Source organism: Vulpes lagopus, chromosome 18, assembly GCF_018345385.1.
Source record: "Vulpes lagopus strain Blue_001 chromosome 18, ASM1834538v1, whole genome shotgun sequence".
Taxonomy (NCBI): Eukaryota; Metazoa; Chordata; class Mammalia; order Carnivora; family Canidae; genus Vulpes; species Vulpes lagopus.
This window is the reverse complement of record NC_054841.1, coordinates 31,420,396-31,439,767: the sequence shown is the minus strand read 5'-3', so window position 1 is coordinate 31,439,767 and position 19,372 is coordinate 31,420,396. Positions and strand designations below refer to the sequence as shown.

Here is a 19,372-nt window from a genome sequence, read left to right as displayed (position 1 = left end):
CTCAGGATCTGCTTTTAGGGGAACCCAAACTCAGACAGCTTACTTTCACCTTGAGGGCATGAACCAAGTGACATTCCTTTTACTATTCAAGTAAAATGGCTCAGAGACCTAGGTCACCCACAGTGATAATGGCTTTCTCCGCTCCCCTGACTCCTCCCATCGTGAGCCCCAGCATCCACAGAGTTAGTGTGGTTTGCATTTGAATGTATATAATAAAATCCAGACAACAGGGATTGAGTCTAAGGGGCTGGATTGTGGAGAGGGGACAGAGGAGGCACTTAACTTTTGACTCTCTACATTATGTGAATTTGGATGCACAGGTTTGCACAGGTGACATACCTGAGGAAGGAGTTAGTGTCCTTCCCTGAGCTCACGGAGAGATAGCATGTGAGCAGCTGGGCCTTTACCTGCAGGGAGACGCCCAGGAGGGACAAAAAATCAACACCCAGGTATCTCCTTAGAAAACTAAACCCTTTCCAAATCCAACCAAACATGGCTCCTGGCTTAAAAGCCTTTGATCTTTCTTATAATCTACATTGTAGTCTTCTTTTTCATCTGTCGTTCCAAAAACAATGGCATTTCCACCAAGAGGATTGCATTAACTAAACTTTCCTTTATTGAATTCATTGATAATCTGCTTCTCGCAAGGACTTTGTTCACCCAACCCACCCTGTCTCTACCACTGCCTCTTTCTGAGGGCTCTGAAAATTTTTGGAAACAGTTTTAAGAGCAATCACAAATTTCTAACCAAAAATCTAGCTTTCATGCAAGCTACCATGTTCTTGTGTCCTCTTCCATAGGTAGGGAGTGTGCTGGCGGACACAGAGCCTGATGCCTCCTCTAACTCCTATCATCTTCCTGGCACTGCCCCGAAGCAGATGGAAACCAGAGAGAGAAAAATACTCTACCTAGGGCACGTGAAGTCACCCAGCATTTCTTAGAGAGCCACTCCTTCCAGAATGCTATGAAAACCGGGTAGATTGAATGAAAGATAGAAGCCAGTGCCAATGCACCTTGAACGATTAATTATATCCCGCCTTTTCCAACCATAACTCGTAGAGCTTAATTACATTTACTTTCAAAGTCATTTATTTTTATTTTTTTTATTTTTCTTTACTTTCAAAGTCATTTAAAAGTTTACCTAAAAATGTGTCTGCAGTTGATAACAAGGGCAGCTTCTTCATTTATTAATTACTCCATGAGAGACTCGCAGAAACACAGAATAACTGCAGGTGACTTTCTCAGGAACAATGCCCCTCCCTACCTATCATACTTGGGATGACTGAGAGGACACCCCGAATTCAGAACTGAGGTCATGTGTGAGAGACCAGCATTGCTGAGAAGCCCTGCTTTTGATGATTGCCTTCTTAAGACTTCTACAGATATTTGCTTATTGATTCAAGTACAGCCCCTGGCACTCACTTCCACCAAAGACCGCTTACCTGGGAAATGCAAAATGGCAAGACTCCTAGGGACTTCATTGTGAACAGTATCTACTCAAATGACAACTGCTTTTATGCTTCCAGCAATACCATAATAATAGATAAATTTAGGAATTTATTATCCAATTTATTATTGTTGGCACATAGACAAAATGATATGACATACAAAATTATTTACTGAAGCACTGGTAACTTTATATGATAGCATTATGTACAGCACTGTATTAGCCCCAAATTGGGAAATAACCCAATTCATAATTTAACATAGTTTGAAATTTTTAAACCAATGTGTCCAACAACAGGGAACTTAAAAAAAAAAAAAAAACAACCTGTAGTGTAGTATCCACACAATAGACTATTCTACAGTGGTCAAAGAATGAAATAGCACTCCATATTTTGATATGGGATCTTCTTTGAAGGGAATAAGTGAGAATATATCATTGAATTTGCCAAAAGAAACACTAGTATATAGAAAAGAAAAGGTGCCAGGGGAAAAAACAGGGGGCAAGGGTGAGAGGGATGCTTCTCAATGTGTAATTTTTGATATGTTTTGATTTTGAATCATGTGAATTTTTATTGATCAAAAAAATTTTAATGATTTCATGGTATCTTATAAAAGACATCTTTAATCACATTTTCATTTTAATCAAGTGTGGGAGGTTCAGATTATTTCCAGTTCCTCATTATACTAAATAATGCTGTTATCAACATCTTTGTAGTGAAACCTTTAACTGCTCCATTCATTATTTCCAAAGGAAAAGCCCATTAAAATATAATTTCTACATCAAAGGGTGTAAAATTTCTGACTTTTTATATGCATTAACACATCAAGCTCTAGAAAATCCATACCTTTTTTTTTTTTTTTAAATAGGCTTTATTCTTTAGAGCAGCTTTAGGTTCACAGCAAAATTTAGCTGAAGGTACAGAGATTTCTCATATACTCCCTGCTCCCACACATACACAGCCTCTCCCATTACCAACATCCCACACCAGAGTGGTACATTTATTGTAATCGATGAACCTACACTGACACATTATTGTCACCCAAAGTCCATAATTCACATTAGGGTTCACTCCTGCGGTTGTACATTCTACAGGTTTGAACAAACATATTGACATGTGTCTACCATCATAGCATCCATCATATAGAGTAGTTTCACTGCCCTGAAAATCCTGCGTGCGCCAACTGTTTATCCCTTCTTCTCACCTAATCTCAGGCAACCACTGATCTCTTTACTGTCATCATAGTTTTGCCTTTTCCAGAATGTCATATAGTTGGAATCATACAGCAGATAGGCTTTCAGATTGGCTTCTTTCACTTAGTATCACGCATTTAAGATTCTTCTGTGTCTTTTCATAACTTGATAGATAGCTCATTTCTTTTTAGTACCGAATAATATTCTATCATCTGGATGTACGCCAGTTTATTAACCCATTCAACTACTAAAGGACATCTTGATAGCTTCCAAATTTTGGTGATTATGAATAAAACTGCATAAATGCCCATGTGCAGATTTTTGAGTAGGCAAATTTTAAACTGCTTCGGGTAAATACCAAGCAATGTGATTGCTATATCTAATGGTAAGAATATGTTTAGTTTTGTAAAAACCCACCAAACCTCCAAAGTGGCTATTCCATTTTGCATTCCTACCACAAATGAATAAGAGTTCCTGATGCTCCACAACCTCACCAGCATTTGGCGTTGTCAATGTTCTGAACGTTGGTCATTCTAAAAAGTATATAGTGGTATCTCATTGATTTTTTTTTAAGATTTTATTTATTCATGAGAGACACGGGGGGAGGGGGGCGGGGTTAGAGACACAGGCAGAGGGAGAAGCAGGCTCTATGCAGGTAGCCTGACATGGGACTCGATTCCAAGTCTCCAGGATCACACCCTGGGCTGAAGGCAGCACTAAACCTCTAAGCCACCCGGGCTGCCCTCACTGATGTTTTAATTTGCATTTCTCACATGACATATGATGTGGAACATCTTTTCATATGCTTATTTGCCATCTGTATATCTTGTTGTGAAATGTCAGTGAAGGTCTTTGGCCCCAAAAAATTTTTAAGATGTTTTATTTATTTATTTGACAGAGAGAGAACCTGCACAAGCAAGGAGAGCAGCAGGCAGAGGAAGAGGGAGAAGCAGGCCCGTCACTGAGCAGGAAGCCCTGCTTCCAACACAATGAGGGGGCTCCATCATGGGATCCTGGGATCATGACCTGAGCCGAAGGCAATTGCTTAACCGCTTAATGGACTGAGCCACCCAGGCACCCCTGGCCAAATTTTTAATTGGTTTGTTTTCTTATTGATGAGCTTTAAGAGTTCTTTGTGTATTTTGGGTAAAAGTCCTTTATCAGATGCGTCTTCTGCAAATACTTTCTCCCAGTCTGTGGCTTTGCCTTTTAATTTCTCTTGACAGTATCTCTTGCAGAGTGGACATTTTTAATCTGAATGAAGTCCTGCTTCTTAATTGAATCCTGCCTTTGTTGTTGTATCTAAAAAGCCATCGCCAAATCCAAGGTCATCTCCTATGTTATCTTCTAGGTGTTTTGTAGTTTTGCATTTTAAAGTTGAGGCTGTAATCCCCTTTGAGTTAATTTTTGTGACAGCTATGAAGTCTTGTGTCTAGACTGATTTTTTTACATGTGATGCCTAATTATTCCAGCACCATTTGTTGAAAAGATGGTCTTTTCTCCATTGCACTATCTTTTCTCCTTTGTCAGAAATCAAAAGACTATATTTATGTGGATCTATTTCCACAGGGCTCTCTGTTCCCTTCCATTGATTTGTCTATTCTTTCACCCCCACCACTCTGCCTTCATTACTGTAGCTTTAGTAAGCCTTGATACCAGGTAATGTCAGTCCTTCAACTTTGATTTCTCCTTCAATATTGTGGTAGCTATTCTGAATCTTTGAATAAACTTTGGAATCTGTTTGTTGATATCTACAAAATAACTCGCTGCACTGTGATCAGGGTTTTATCGACTCCATGGATAAAGTGGAGGAAAACTGACATCTTGACAATAATGAGTCTTCCTGTTGGAGAACATGAAGTATCTCTCCATTTATTCAGTTCTTCTTTGATTTCTGTCATTAAGGTTCTGTAGTTTTCCTCATATAGATCTTGCACATATTTTCTTAGATTTATACCTAAGTATTTTATTTTGGGGGTTACTGATGTAAATAGTATTGTATTTTTTATTTCAAGTTCCACTTGTTCCTTCCTGGTATCTAGGAAAGCATTTGACTTTTTAAATTCTTTTTCTTTTTCTTTTTCTTTTCAGAGAGAGAGGGGGAGATTGGGGTGGGGTGGCAGAGGGAGAGGGAGAGGGAGAGGGAGAGGGAGAGAATCTTAAGCAGGCTTCTTGCCTAACCCCCTGAGGGTGAGGGCCGGATCTCACAACCCTGAAATCATGACCTGAGGGATAATCAAGAGTCCAATGTTTAACCACCTGTGCCACCCAGACGCCCCAAAGCATTTGACTTCTTTATATTAACCTTGTATCCTGAAACTTTGCTATCATCATTTATTAGTCCCAGGAAGTTTTTTTGTCGATTCCTCTGGATTTTCTAAAGACATCATGCCATCTGCAACACAGATCACTTTATTTCTTCCTTCCCAATCTATATAAGGAATCTGTCCAATCTGTGTAAGAAAACTAAGGACCAGAGAGGTAATAGAAACTGTCTAAAATCAGAGCCTGGTGCAAGCAAGGTGGAGTGCTCCAGAAACAGGGCTCCAGGCAGGCAGGCAGAGGCCCAGCTAGAATGGTCTTTGAAAGGCCAAGGAATCTGGCAGTGGTGGCTATCGAAGGGTTTTGGTGAGGACTTCCGGGCAGGAGATTTCAGCAGGGCAGTCTATCTGGGATCCCCAGCTTGCTCCTCGGGGGCCTCCTCCTCCTCCACCACCACCACCCACCCTAAAGGGCCCCCTCTGCACCCCTATGTCTCCCCAGCACCAGCCCTCGGGCACAACGGAATGTACCCCAGTCTGCTCCCGAAAGAGTAGCCTCGTGCAGGAGAGGACGCTAGCCCGGGGCCCCTACCAAAGACCCCCGCGAGCCGCCCCAGCGGAGCACGGAGGGCCCTGCCGGCTCCTTGGCATCCGCAGCACCTAGCCCCAGCACCCAGCCTCGCATGCACGCTCGGGTGCGAGGACGCAGAAGCCGCTGCGCGCCGCCAACCCGGAGGACTGGGGCTACGCGCCCCCGCAGCCCGAACTCCGCGCCGGGGCACACGAGGTGCAGGAGCCGAGCGCCCACCCCGTGCCACGGCGCGGCGCGGGGCGGGGCGGGGCGGGGCGGGGCGGGGGCCGGCTGCGGACCCCGGGGCGGAGCCGAGCGCGGGCCGGGGCGGGGGCGGGGGCGGGGCGCACCGGGCCGGGTCCGAGGCGCCGAGCGGAGCTGCGGGGGCGGGGCGCCAACTCCAGCGGGAAGACGGAGACCGCGACGCGCGGGGGAAGCGCGCTGGAGCGAGGAAGAGAGGACACCCGGTCCGCAGCGCCGCGGCACGCGCCAGTCGGGGTCCCCCGGGACGGGACCGAGCGGCCAGGGCAGCGGAGCGCGCCGGGAGGAGGCGGCCCGGCAGGTGGGCGCGGGGCTCGGCTCGGTCCGGGGTCTCGCTGGGTGCGGAGGGGGCGTCGCCCGGGATGGAGGCGCCGACGCCCACTTCCTTCTCGGGCGGGGGTGGGATTCGGTGGCGCTGCCGCCCGCAGCTTTCGGGGCACGCGGGGCTGGCTCCAAGAGCGGGGGTTCGCGCGGGGAGTCCGCACCCAGCACCGGCCCGCCAGGACCGGGCGCGCGGGCGCGGGGTAGGGGTGCGGGGCCGGCGGGCGAGCCGCACGCTGCAGGGCAGGGCCTGGGCGGGGGGCGTCGCGTTGAGAGGTACCGCGGAAGGGAAGCGGCTGCGGAGGCTCCCGCGCGCCTGTCCTGCCGCTACCCGCAGCGCTCCTGGCGTCCGGGGGCCCCGCACGCGTGGCTTGGGGAGCTTGGCTCTCGGACTCGATTCCCGCCCTTGCTGGGCGGCGCCTCGGGGACCGCGCGGCCGCGCGGGGGTGAGGACGGGAGGCCCGGGGACGGGAGAGGCTCCTGGAGCGGGCTGGGCGGGGGCGGGGGCGCCCCCGGCTCACGCGCTCTCCTCCGGGTCTGGGCGCTGAGAGCCTCGGAGCGCGGAGGTCGAGGCGGCGCGACTCCCGCTTGCCTGCCTCCCGCCGGGCGCTGGCTGCGGGATCGGGGCTCCGCGGACCCGGACGGAGCACGGTCCCGCTGTGGACGCCGCTGGGACCCCATGGTCGGAGGGGCCCTTACCTCGGGTGCGCCGCAGGTTGCAGTGGCCCGGCCCCCCTACTGCTGTCCCTTCTGCGCGATTCCTGTCCCTCGCTCTTGCCCTGCTCTGACAGGCCTGGGCCAAACCCACTGTCCAGTTTGGTCCCAGCCTTGCAGCCAGCATCCCGCACTTGGGGTCCCTTTCAGTTGTGTTCAGCGGGGAGAGGGAGAGGCGGGTCACAGCTGGATGGCAGGGGTCCTCATTCTGCAGGCTTGGGCATGAGGGGGTCGGTTCTGAGGCCCTCCGACGCCCTGAACCCAATGGTGCTCCGCCTCCCGAGGGCTCAGTACTTCGGAGACGTTATTGCCCCTTGTCATGGGCATCTGGAGGTATTGAGAGCATAAAGGACTCCGCCAAGAGGGACAGTCCAGCCCTCAGGCCCTCCTGGGTCCTCACCCACCCACCTTCCCTCACCGACCCACTCGCTCCCTCCTTGGGGGTGCTTTCCCTTAAAGTGGAGCAACCACCACTTTCAGACAGGATGTAGTGCCTCCCGGTCAGGGTGGGGTCTGGTGGGGAACCAGGTAGGAGTCTGGTGAAGGGGACAGAGCGCTGATCAGAAGAGTGGGAGCAGGGAGGAGAAGCAGACCAAGCATCATTTCTTTTTAGATCTGGTTCCCAAAGCACAGAGAAGCAGCAAGAGAATTCCCTCCCCCCCCCCCCCCACAGTCCCCTCCACCTGCAGAATCCTGGGGTGGAGCCTCATTCATTCATCCTACCCACTCCATCCAGCCCCCTCTACGGGCCAGGCTAGACAGCAGGAATTTGGTTTACAGGAAGATGGGGACTCAGACAGTATAAATCACTGGCCCAAGATGACTCAGCCAGTTCATGTGAAAATGGATTTGGTGATTTGCACGTCCAAGGTTTGGCCAAGACATAGGGAGCAGTGCTTTGGAGGAAAGACCGACCCTGCCATGTCTCAGTCCTCGGGTGTCATTGTCCTTGACCAACAGATGGCTCAACTTTGTGACTCCCGTGGAAGCCTGGGCCGGCTGCAGGGAGCAGGCTTATAAAACTTTTAGAAGCCCCTGTGGGAATTGATGGTGGGAAAAGGGAGCGTGACCACCAGTCACACTGGTCCTGGCCTCTGGGTAAAGGGCAAAGTTGCAGGTTCTTCTTGGATATCTTTGGAGAGTCCAATTCTTCCTATGCCAGTACCTTCTGACAGCCAGTGAAAGATTTCCCAGTTTCCAAATCTCATGTCTCCTCCGCCTGTACCCCGGGTAGTTCAGTCCAAGGGTAGTCACTGGGTCTGGTTGGCCTGTACACCTGGAGAATACTACCAGGTGTTCTCCTGCATGCTGCCCACTGGTTGTGTCTCCTTCCAGAGCCCCAGGATGGCGTGTTGACTCTCCTCAGGGATGTGGGCAGGGTGCTAGGCTCAGTGAGTCGTGACCACAGGAGGTCTGGACCCCTCGGCTCAGAGTGCTCCGATCCACACACCTCTCCACCTGCAGTCTTCACCATGGCAGCCCAGGATGGAAACACCAGTTTTGCACCCAACATCAATCCAGCTCAAGATCACACCTCCTCCCTCCCCTTCAACTTCAGCTATGGTGATTACGACCTCCCTCTGGACGAGGAGGAGGACATGACCAAGACCCGGACCTTCTTCGCTGCCAAGATCGTCATCGGTGTGGCACTGGCAGGCATCATGCTGGTCTGCGGCATTGGCAACTTTGTCTTCATCGCTGCCCTCGCCCGCTACAAGAAGCTGCGCAACCTCACCAACCTGCTCATCGCTAACCTGGCCATCTCTGACTTCCTGGTGGCCATCATCTGCTGCCCCTTCGAGATGGACTACTACGTGGTGCGCCAGCTCTCCTGGGAGCACGGCCATGTGCTCTGTGCCTCCGTCAACTACCTGCGCACCGTCTCCCTCTACGTCTCCACCAATGCCCTGCTGGCCATCGCTATCGACAGGTGAGGATGTTGGTGGGAGCGGGGCGGGGTGAAGATGGGCGCTGGGCCAGGCTGCCCCTTCCCTCACTTCAGCTCTGACAGGTGGGTGCTGCTGCAGATCTGAATGCCTGCTCACCTATCTGGGGCAAGAGGAGACACAGATCTCTGCTTGTGGCTCATGGTCCCCCCAAACATGGTCAAGACTGAGGCTCCTGAGCACCCCCAGCTCTGGGCCGTGCCTGCAGATGCCACATCTGCCACAGATAGGCGTGCCACATGACTGTGAGTAGCCTCAAGTACAAAAGCAAAAGCAGCAAGTGTAGGCAACTTACTACTTAGGAGCCATGGGAGACTTCACCACGGGCCCTTCCACTCGGGATAACACGTGCCAAGTTTTTCCTGCAACCATTCCCAAATCAAGCCCTAGAACATTTCCATCACCTAGAGAACTCCCTTGTCCCCCTGACCAGTCAGTCCTCCCACCCTACCCATCTGCTTTCACTCAGCATAGTTTAGTTTTGCTTGTTCTTAAACTTCACAAAAACGGGATCCTAGAGTATTGTACTCTTTTCTTTCTGGTGGCTTTGTTATAGAGCTGATTTTGAAATAAGGTAACAGCTATTTGTAGAAAAGAGGGAAGGACATCCTTCCCTTTGTTTTCTTGCATACATCCACGTGCTCATTTGCATACATTTGCATGAGATGTTCTGCAAGCCCTTGCTCTATTATATATTTATAAAATTTATAAAATTTATAGTAGCAGCTTATGACAAATCTTACACACGTTTTAATTATGTAAATAGCTGTAGGTCAGTGTCAGACCACCACTGGCTATGTTCCAGGGGGGCGATGTGTAAAACATCCTCTTGTCCATGGAGTGTCAAAACTCATTTTGATGATGTGTTTTTTCGAACATCTTTTTTCTTTTTGGTTTCCTTTCAACTCTTCAGTTTTTTCCTTGTTCTCGGTGCTATTTAGATTTGTCATTCTTTTTAATCAACCAGTTGATTATTTTCCATAATGAAATACACATAGAGGTAGTGGAGCTATCTTCTTTTGTAACATAATTCCTGCAGGAAAAACAATTTTGTTATTACTGCTCTGAGGCTCTGCAGCCCTAAAACCAGTGTTTATAAAATGTAACTGTCAACCAACTATACCAAATTCCCCAGAGCAAGTGATAAAAGGCAGATCCCTAGGCCCCACACAGCCCAAAGGAACGAAAATCCCTTGTGCTAGGCCCCAGGAATCTGCATTTTTATCCAATTCCCTGAGTGATTCTGATGCTCACTCAGGTGAGAGTTACCACTGTTCTCATCCTCTTTCTCCCATTGAAACCTTTATCTTTATAATATTAGGGGGTTTTGGCAACATAGGAGTTTCTTAGGAAGCAACCATCCAGTTAAACATAAAGAGTGGTGCCAGATACACCATTCCACCCATCACCCAGGCTGGAACGATTACCATCATTCTTTCTTTTTTTTTTAAGTTAAGTTTTTATTTGAATTTCATTTAATTAACATACAGTATAATATTATTTTCAGGTGTACAGTATAGTGATTCAGTAATTCTGTACGACACCTGGGGCTCATCACAAGTACACTCCTTCATCCCCATCATCTGTTTCTTCCATCCCCTCACTCTCTCCCCTTGGGTAACCACCAGTTTGTTCTACATTGTGAAGAGTCTGTTTCTTGGTTTAATTCTCTCTTTCTTTTTTCCCCCTCTGCTCATTTGTTTCTTAAGTTCCACATATGAGTGAAATCTTATGGTATTTGTCTTTCTCTGACTTCTTTCCCTTAGCATTATACTCTCCAGCTCCATCCACGTCATTGCAAACGGCAAGATTTCATTCTTTCTTATGACTGAATAATAGTCATTATGAGTGTGTGTACGCAAACACACAGTATACACTAATATATATGCGTATATATGTATGTTGATACATATTTATATTATATATACATACCACATCTCCTTTATCCATTCATCAATCAAGGAATACTTGGGCTGTTTCCCTCATATGGTTATTATAAATAATGCTGCAATAAACACAAGGGTGCTTTGAATTAGTGTTCACCCTTTGAATTAGTGTTTTTGTATTCTTTGTGTAAATACCCAGTAGTGGGATTGCTGGATCATAGGGTAGTTCTATTAAAAAGATTTTATTTATTTGAGTGAGAGAGAGAGCTAGCAAGAGACAGCACAAGCAGGGGGAGGAGCACAGAGGGAGAAGCAACTCCCTGCTGAGCAGGGATCCCAACTCGGGGTTCCATCCCAGGACCCTAGATCACGACCTGAGCCAAAGGCAGATGCTTAAGCGACTGAGCCACCCAGGCGTCCCTATTGACTTTTCAAGGAGCCTCCATACTATTTTTCACAGTCACTGCACCAGTTTGCATTTTTACCAACAGCGCATAAAGGTTCCTCCACATCCTCACCAACACCTGTCATTTTTTGTGTTTTTGATTTTAGTTGTTCTGACAGGTGTGATGTGGTATCTCATTGTAGTTTTGATTTGCATTTCCCTGATGAGCGAGGTTGAGCATCTTTTCATGTGTCTGTTGGCCATCTGGGTGTCTTCTTTGGAGAAATGTCTGTTCATATCATCTGTCCATTTTTTAATTGGATTATTTGGTTTTTGGGTGTTGAGTTTAACAAATGCTTCATATGTTTTGGATACTAACCCTGTATTAAATATATCATTTGAAGATATCTTCTTCCATTCCAGAGGCTGCCTTTTAGTTTTGTTGTTTCCTTTGCTGTGGAGAAGCTTTTTATTTTGACATAGTCCCAAGAGTTTATTTTTGCCTTTGTTTCCCTTGCCTCAGGAGACATATCTAGAAGAATGTTGCTGTGGCCGATTTCGGAGAAATTACTGCCTGTGCTTTCTTCTAGGACTTTTATGGTTTCAGGTGTCACATTTAGGTCTTTAATCCATTTTAAATTTTTTTGTGTGTATGGTGTAAGAAATTAGTCTGGTTTCGTTCTTTTGTGTATAGCTATCCACTGGAGCATGGGAAGCAGAGCCTGAGGTGCAAAGGTGAGGGCTATCCTGGAAATGCTGTGCAGGTAGCCAAGAGGACTTTGGAAGCAGAACTAATTCAGGATTCTCTCTCTCTCTCTCTTTCTCTCTTTCTCTCTCTCTCTCTCTCTCCCTCCCTCTCCCTCCTCTACCCCAATATAGTCCCAGCATGAAAAGTATCTCAATAACCAATGCCAGAGAGAATTTCTACATTCCTACTTATTCTATCATCAACTCTTATATTCTAATATTTTATCATCCAATAACATCTTCCTCACTCTAAAAGATGTTCCAAAATGCAGAGTTGCTATCAAATAAGCCCGAAAGGAAAGAACGCTGGCCTAGGAGTTACTGAGAACATCTGGGTTCCAAGCTGTGCACTTGGATAAATCCCTTATGCTCCTGGGACTTAGTTTCTTCATCTGTGAAATGGAAATAATAATAACTCAGCAGAGTTATTATTATTGTCCGGTTCAGAGAGGGTAAACATATATACATAAAGCATGTTGGAAGCTATAGCACTTTGTTAAAACTGATTATTTTCCATGACTTGTCTGTTGGGAAAAGGGACATCCACAAGGTCTCTGTTACCCTCCCTGTGCTTAGATGTGCATTTCCTGAGATCCACACTCTCCTAGGGTCCCTATGAGTTGAAATAACATCTCTTCTAGGTCCTCCACACATGAACCTCACTCTTCTTCTGACTGTGGCATCCAGAAATACTCATAGATATCCCTTCTTATATTTCTACATCATAGGACAGACATGTCTTACCAAAGAGTAAAGTGAAGTGCACAGGGAGGCCTGTGTCTCTCCCACCCCTGCTATTGTCAGGGTTTGTAGGTTTATCTAATTGAGTATGAAGCGGTCCCTATGCTCACAGATGAAAGCCTCACTATCTAATTCTAACAAAGTGAGAGTTTGACCATCCATGCTTCTTATCATTTGCCTTATTTTTCACTTGATTTAGAACCTGAGTGCTACTTATTAGGCTCTTGTATTATAAAGCCTAAAATTCCCTGGGCTGCTTTACACCTTCAAGCCCCATAGGGCCCCCAAGGTCCCTAACCATGAAGTCCCCTGTTCTTGCCACGTATACCCCTTCATCCAGCAGGAAAGGCTCCTGACCTGTTATTCCTGTCTCAGCTGGACCAGCTGCACCCTCAGTCCTCAACCTGATGGGTCTCCCCTCCCTGCCAGCTGGCAGAATTATTCAAACAAGCCAATCACATCCTCCCATGGGAGTCAAGGGTCACTTCAGACCTCTTGTCACTATAGCGCCTGCTGCCCACAGCCTCCGCTGGTTCGTTTTATTTCTGAGTACAGCTCCCCTGTGGCCCTGCATAGTGGGCAATGTCCCTCTTCCTTGGCTGAAAGTATATGAGACTAGTTAACTGCTATTGACCTCATCTGCCCGGCATCAGGTGTTGTGTGGTCACTCATCTCCTATTTAGGTCAGGAGAATCCTGCCTTCATCAACAGGGTGAATAGGAGGTGGTCAGAATCTTAATATCTTCATGAAGCATTCCCAGACTACATCACTAACATAATGACTATGTCTTTCTTCAAGTTGGCTCTTAACCTATCATTTGGTTATTCTAGTTTTGGAAGAAAAGGTCTCTGAGGTCAAGGCCTGTGCCTTCCCTTACTTGTTTCCATATACATTGGTTGGGCACGCAGCAGGACCAGCAACCTGTTGTGTATTTACCAGGTTGTAGCAGATGCAATTGATGCCCCTGTCTTATCCCTTTGCTATTGTGACTTCGGTGCACACCTGTCCACTCCCACTAGCCAACACCTGCATTTCTTTGTCTGAAGGCCTCCTCTGTCTCCCTCACCAATGACTTAAAATTGTTGGCATACAAATATCCCAGTTCCCTCTCACTCCTGGGTGAACCACGTCTGCTCCAGGGGCTCAGCAGGAATAAGCATCAGCTGCCTACAGTGAAGGCTTGCTCAGTAACACAGCCTATTTTGACTGCCTTCCCATGCCCACCCCACAAAGGGTGCCAACCTCTTTCCCAGGCAGTGTTGCTCACTGGAAAGAGCAGGATAAAGCCTCATGCTGTGTGCTGCTTTATGATGTCAAGGCAATGTCACACACCTCATCTGAGTTTGAGACAGCCCAGGGAGGTGGGTGTAAAAGTTTTGTATCAGGAGCCTGGACTCTGGTCCCTGCACTGAGTTTGGTCAGATCATTTACTTCTCTCATTAGACAGATTCCTTAGATTCCATGCCAAGCCCACCTGAACTCTCCTTCCTTCTCTGTAATACAGGATGACACCTGAAGGGAGGAGAGAGACAGCCCTAATTCACTGCCCTGAGAAGGTCCCCACCTCTCTCAGAGCTTCAGAGTCCTCCTTTCACCTCTAACCCATGATTATTTGGAATAAAGAGTTTTGAAAGTATTAGGTTCTTGGGCAGAATGCCAAGACAAAGCCAAGGTGGTATCAATAGGACGAACAATAATAGTGCTGCCTATATTCATTGAACATCTGCTACATCCGAAGCATTTTACAAACATGCTCATGTTTAATATTCACAGCAGCCCCACAAGGTAGGTGTCACTTTATCCCATGTTGCGTTTGAAGAAACAAATCTCAGAAAGGCTGAGTGATTCACTCCAGACCCCAAAGCCAGTCAGGAGGAAAGCTGGGATCTAGTCCACCTGTTTGACCAAAGCCTGTGCTGTTTCCAGTAAACCGCTGCGCTACTCCAAATGCCAAATGATGTTGCTAAAATAGGACGAAGCTTGTCAAAGCCGGATAATTACACAGGGACTCGTTGTGCCATTCTGTCTGCTTTTGCGGTGTGTTTGCGCTTAGTTCCAGACGAATGTTTCCCAGCACACATCATTATTACTGACGGCTTGCCTCCCCACACCAGGTATCTGGCCATCGTTCACCCCTTGAAGCCACGGATGAATTATCAAACGGCCTCCTTCCTGATCGCTTTGGTCTGGTTGGTGTCCATCCTCATCGCCATCCCGTCGGCCTACTTCACAACGGAGACGGTCCTGTTTATCGTCAAGAGCCAGGAGAAGATCTTCTGCGGCCAGGTCTGGCCGGTGGACCAGCAGCTCTACTACAAGTCCTACTTCCTGTTTATCTTCGGCGTGGAGTTCGTGGGCCCCGTGGTGACCATGACCCTGTGCTATGCCAGGGTCTCCCGCGAGCTCTGGTTCAAGGCCGTGCCAGGCTTCCAGACAGAGCAGATCCGGAAGCGGCTGCGCTGCCGCAGAAAGACGGTGCTGGTGCTCATGTGCATCCTCACGGCCTACGTGCTGTGCTGGGCGCCTTTCTACGGCTTCACCATCGTGCGCGACTTCTTCCCCGCCGTGTTCGTCAAGGAGAAGCACTACCTCACAGCCTTCTACGTGGTCGAGTGCATCGCCATGAGCAACAGCATGATCAACACCGTGTGCTTTGTAACGGTCAAGAACAACACCATGAAATACTTCAAGAGGATGATGCTGCTCCACTGGCGTCCCTCCCACCACGGGAGCAAGTCGAGCGCCGACCTGGACCTCAAGACCAGCGGCATGCCGGCCACGGAAGAGGTGGACTGTATCAGGCTGAAGTGACCTGCTGGTGTTCCTCAGCCCAAAACCCTAAAGCGACCACTCTGAGCATCATCCACCCGTAACCAAGTTCACACTTGGCTGCCTGAAGGAAGGACAACCGTGTTCCCCTCCTCACTGCCCTCAAGGAACTGGATGCTTCTCAGTCCCGAAAGATGGTGGGACTCAAGACAGGTAACAGAAACTGACTTTGGCCTAGCTTCCTGTGTGCTGGCCACACCAGTGAGATTGGCTGAATCAACAGGAGCTGACATTTACCCATTTCCTACTGTGGGAGAAAATAAAATAACAAGAAAAATGGCAGTAGCTATTGGAATCACCAAGCGATGGCCAGTCAAGGGCCTCTGATGGTTATCTGCACTCACTCTCTATCTCCCTGCCCTCACTCTGTATCTTATCAATGCAGGAAGGTCAAAAGGTGAGAGAATAAGCCACTTAGGTGTGACAGAAACATAAGGCAGAAACATAAACATCAGAGTGTGGGGTTTACTGCCTCATGGGAAGAGGGCTCATGCCATCACGTTGAACTTTCCCACTCGGCTCCCCCCACCTCCGAAGGATAGTTTCTAGGATTCTGGCTACAAGAAAAAAATATTTTCTCATAACCAGGGCATTGGTTATGTACAATGTTGTAATTTCAAAGGAAAGGTCCAAGATATCTCTTTTCCACTGATGCTTTGAGAACTCATTTTTTTGGGTGAAGATATGTGGTCCTGAAATGAGGAATACATCCAGTCCCTGACACCTGAGCGTAAAGGATTTTGGGGCTGTAATGTCAGGGAGGCTGGGGACAGAGGAAGGGGTGGAGCTTGCCACTGGTAATAAACGTAATCTATGTGGCTGAGGTCTAAGTGACTTAGCGATCTAAGGTCTGGATCACTTTCTACAACAAATCCTCTTTTTTGAGAACAAACAAAATGAGCTCTACTTGGAAAGGAGAGGCCTGGGTTCAAGCCTGAATTCTAAGATCCATGTGACCTGCATGCTTACTCTGCTTCATTGAAATCAGGGTGATGAAAACAGCTGTGCTATCTACCTTCCAGAACTATTGGAAGAGCCCATGGAGGCCATAGTTTGTGAAAGTGCTTTTTAACTCTACCAGTGGTGAGAATGTATACGTGCTATTGAACAGTTTGGATAAGAGAACCCCCATCCACTGTGACTAAATGTGAAGAAACACTCCCACTTTTTCGTTCCTTGTCTTTGGACCAGAGACCCCTGCCTGAATCCTTCACAGTACAGCCTGTCCCCTGGGGCAGAAAAAGGAACCCCTGTCCTGGGTTATAATGAGGAAGATTTAACCTCAGAATTTCAGACCGCCCGCCCCTGCTGCCACCATCGTCTTCAAAAGTTTTGACAATCTTCCCTGCATGTCGTAAAGCAGCACAGCCCAGGGCTGCACAATGTTTGTATTATTATACATCTGTGGTGATTATATATCTATGTTCTTGATCCTTCCTGGTTCATTTTAAAGCAGAGACTACAAATGGTACCTGGTTTGGGATTGACCCGTCCCCATTGGGATAACTCCTACTTTTCTCTAGAGAAAGGGTTATTGGGTTGTTTGGTTGTGTGTGTTTTTTTTTTAAATTAATTGTTGGTTTGTTTACCCAACAGTGAAGCTCCAACCAACATTTCCTTCCATCACAAACCAGCACACTCACCTTCAACCCAATCATTTGTACCTCAGGAGATGCGCACTGACTTTAATATTAGCGTAAGCCAAATGGTTTGCAAGTTCTAAGTTTACAAAAATTACACAATGCATTTTAAAGCCAAGCAACCAAGTATTTGGGGTTATCTGCATTTTTATACATACAACTGTGCTTTTATTTATTTCCCCCATCTTGACTCTTCTCCTAATTAAAAGATTCTTTAAGAGTAGACTGTGCTACAGTTGTGTCTGACAAAAGAATTCAGCCCCTTTTTCCTTTTTATCCTAAAATGTACCATCCTCCTTTCATTTAAATTTAACTGAAACAGCTTTTGTAAATATCAGTGCATATTTGTGATTTTTCCAGTGAATAAGTGTTATGTTGTTATCTAATTACATAATTAACATATGGAATCTTAACCACAGTGTTCAAGTGTTTTCCCCACTAATCTTTTATATATGTTCATATATTTAGATATAAACAGTATGTCTAGATATAAACCTAAACAGTTCAACCCTGGAACAGAGAAGCAACGTGTTGAAGGCATATTTAGAATAGCTCATGCCAGCATCCAGCCTCCCGTTGGTTACATCCCTCAAGCTTTACAGCCCAGGTGTGGATTCATGCATGCAAAACTACTCAGTGCCTCTATTACCCTTTGTTTTAAAATTGTCTTGTTTGTGTAATGAATACTACTGTCTGCATGGAGACTGTCCATTCACCTAACTGGTGTTAAAGTAATAAATAATAAATTAATTGCACTTATGTTTCCTCTCTTCTTCTCAAGATGAATTGATAATAAGTTTAAGATACTTTTAATGAGCTTGGCTATATAAACATTTATACATACTATTATATATGGCAAATTTTATCTCATTTGGCAATCCAGGTCCATTTCTTTGGCCAGAATAAGAGAAAAGATGACTTTGGGATGAAGCTATTAGAGGTTTTCCTTTCAGCATCCAATATCCAAATAAGTTGATTCTCAAACTAAAGAAATCAAAAAATGGCTTTAAACTCTCAGGCATATGGGATCCCTGGGTGGCGCAGCGGTTTGGCGCCGGCCTTTGGCCCAGGGCGCGATCCTGGAGACCCCGGATCGAATCCCACATCAGGTTCCCGGTGCATGGAGCCTGCCTTCTCCCTCTGCCTGTGTCTCTGCCTCTCTCTCTCTCTGTGACTATCATAAATAAATAAAAAAAAAATTTAAAAAAATAAAAATAAAAATAAAAATAAAAAATAAAAAAAAAATAAAAAAAAAAAATAAATACTCTCAGGCATAAACACCAATTCCAGACTTAGGAGGGAGAATGTGACATATGGGAGGTGATTGGAAAACTTTAAAAAAGAGTTTCATTTATAGGGGAAAATGATGGCTTTGAAGTGTATTGCTTCAATTTAACCATTATTTTCCCTTGGGCTCAAGAAGACACACACACACACACACACACACACACACACACACACACACTCCAAAGCAGAAAATGTCCTTTTGAGGGCTTATGATTCAACTTACTCCTTGCTTAGGTGAGGAGATCTAAATTCCAAATGAGAAATTACTTGCTTCAGGACACAAAGCTAACCTCTGTTGGAGGCAAAACATTACCCCAAGGTCTAACTCTGGTCCAGTGAACTGCACTTAGTCACTGTGTTCCAGAGCCCAAAGGAGATGAGCATCTCTAAGAATGCTTAGTACCAGGCCAGTTCAAATCACAGGATTTTTTTCCATAATGTGAGGATGCCCTTCCACCATTAAGCTTAGTCACTGTGTTCCAGAGCCCAAAGGAGATGAGCATCTCTAAGAATGCTTAGTACCAGGCCAGTTCAAATCACAGGATTTTTTTTCCATAATGTGAGGATGCCCTTCCACCATTAAGCCTCAGCCAGGAAGTTTAATGACATCCACGAAAGAGATTATGATGTAGGGGAAGTCCTTTCCATAGAGGAAGAAAAAAAGGGCCATTTAAACTGGTTTCTGACCTGAAAGAATCATGAGTTGCACAAAAGATACCTCCTTTCCCCCTAGCAAGCAAAGAGTGCACCCCATCCATGTGACTTCATAATCCAGACTCCATGATTCCAGAGAAACCAAAGAGAATTATGGCAGGGCCCCGCTGATGCTCCTGTGTTTCTTTTCCCCATGAGAGACATGCCCTCCCTGGGGGAGATCAGAACACATTGATTTGAATGTACATGGAACTATCTAAGAGTGATACTAGAGCATGTGGGAAAGCAGATCATAATGAAAGATGACCCCAACCCAAGGAACAGCAGGTAGTGGGAGGAAGAGTGTGTTCATATTCAAAGACAAAGTTTGGGGCCACCCAAGGCAGAGTGTGCAATTTTCACCCAAGTCACTACCAGCTGGCCTCGAGCAGTGATCATTCTTCATACTTCCCAAGGAGCAAATGGCTTCCAGTCACCAGATCAACTTCCC

General features: G+C 46.6%; 1 protein-coding gene across 1 annotated transcript; it reads left to right on the top strand.

Annotated features, from left to right (window-relative positions):
- Positions 1–5,926: 5,926 nt before the first annotated feature.
- Positions 5,927–17,597, top strand: PROKR2 (prokineticin receptor 2). The gene is made up of 3 exons (XM_041733121.1): positions 5,927–6,032; positions 8,102–8,696; positions 14,587–17,597. The coding sequence occupies exons 2-3, from the start codon at positions 8,239–8,241 to the stop codon at positions 15,281–15,283; spliced, it is 1,155 nt and encodes a 384-aa protein (XP_041589055.1). The 5' UTR covers positions 5,927–6,032; positions 8,102–8,238; the 3' UTR covers positions 15,284–17,597.
- Positions 17,598–19,372: the final 1,775 nt, after the last annotated feature.

Coding starts and splice junctions, on each gene's coding strand:
- PROKR2 (XM_041733121.1), top strand. CDS start 8,239: ATGGCAGCCCAGGATGGAAACACCAGTTTTGCACCCAACATCAATCCA. Junction 8,697..14,586: donor CTGGCCATCGCTATCGACAG/GTGAGGATGTTG, acceptor TCCCCACACCAG/GTATCTGGCCATCGTTCACC.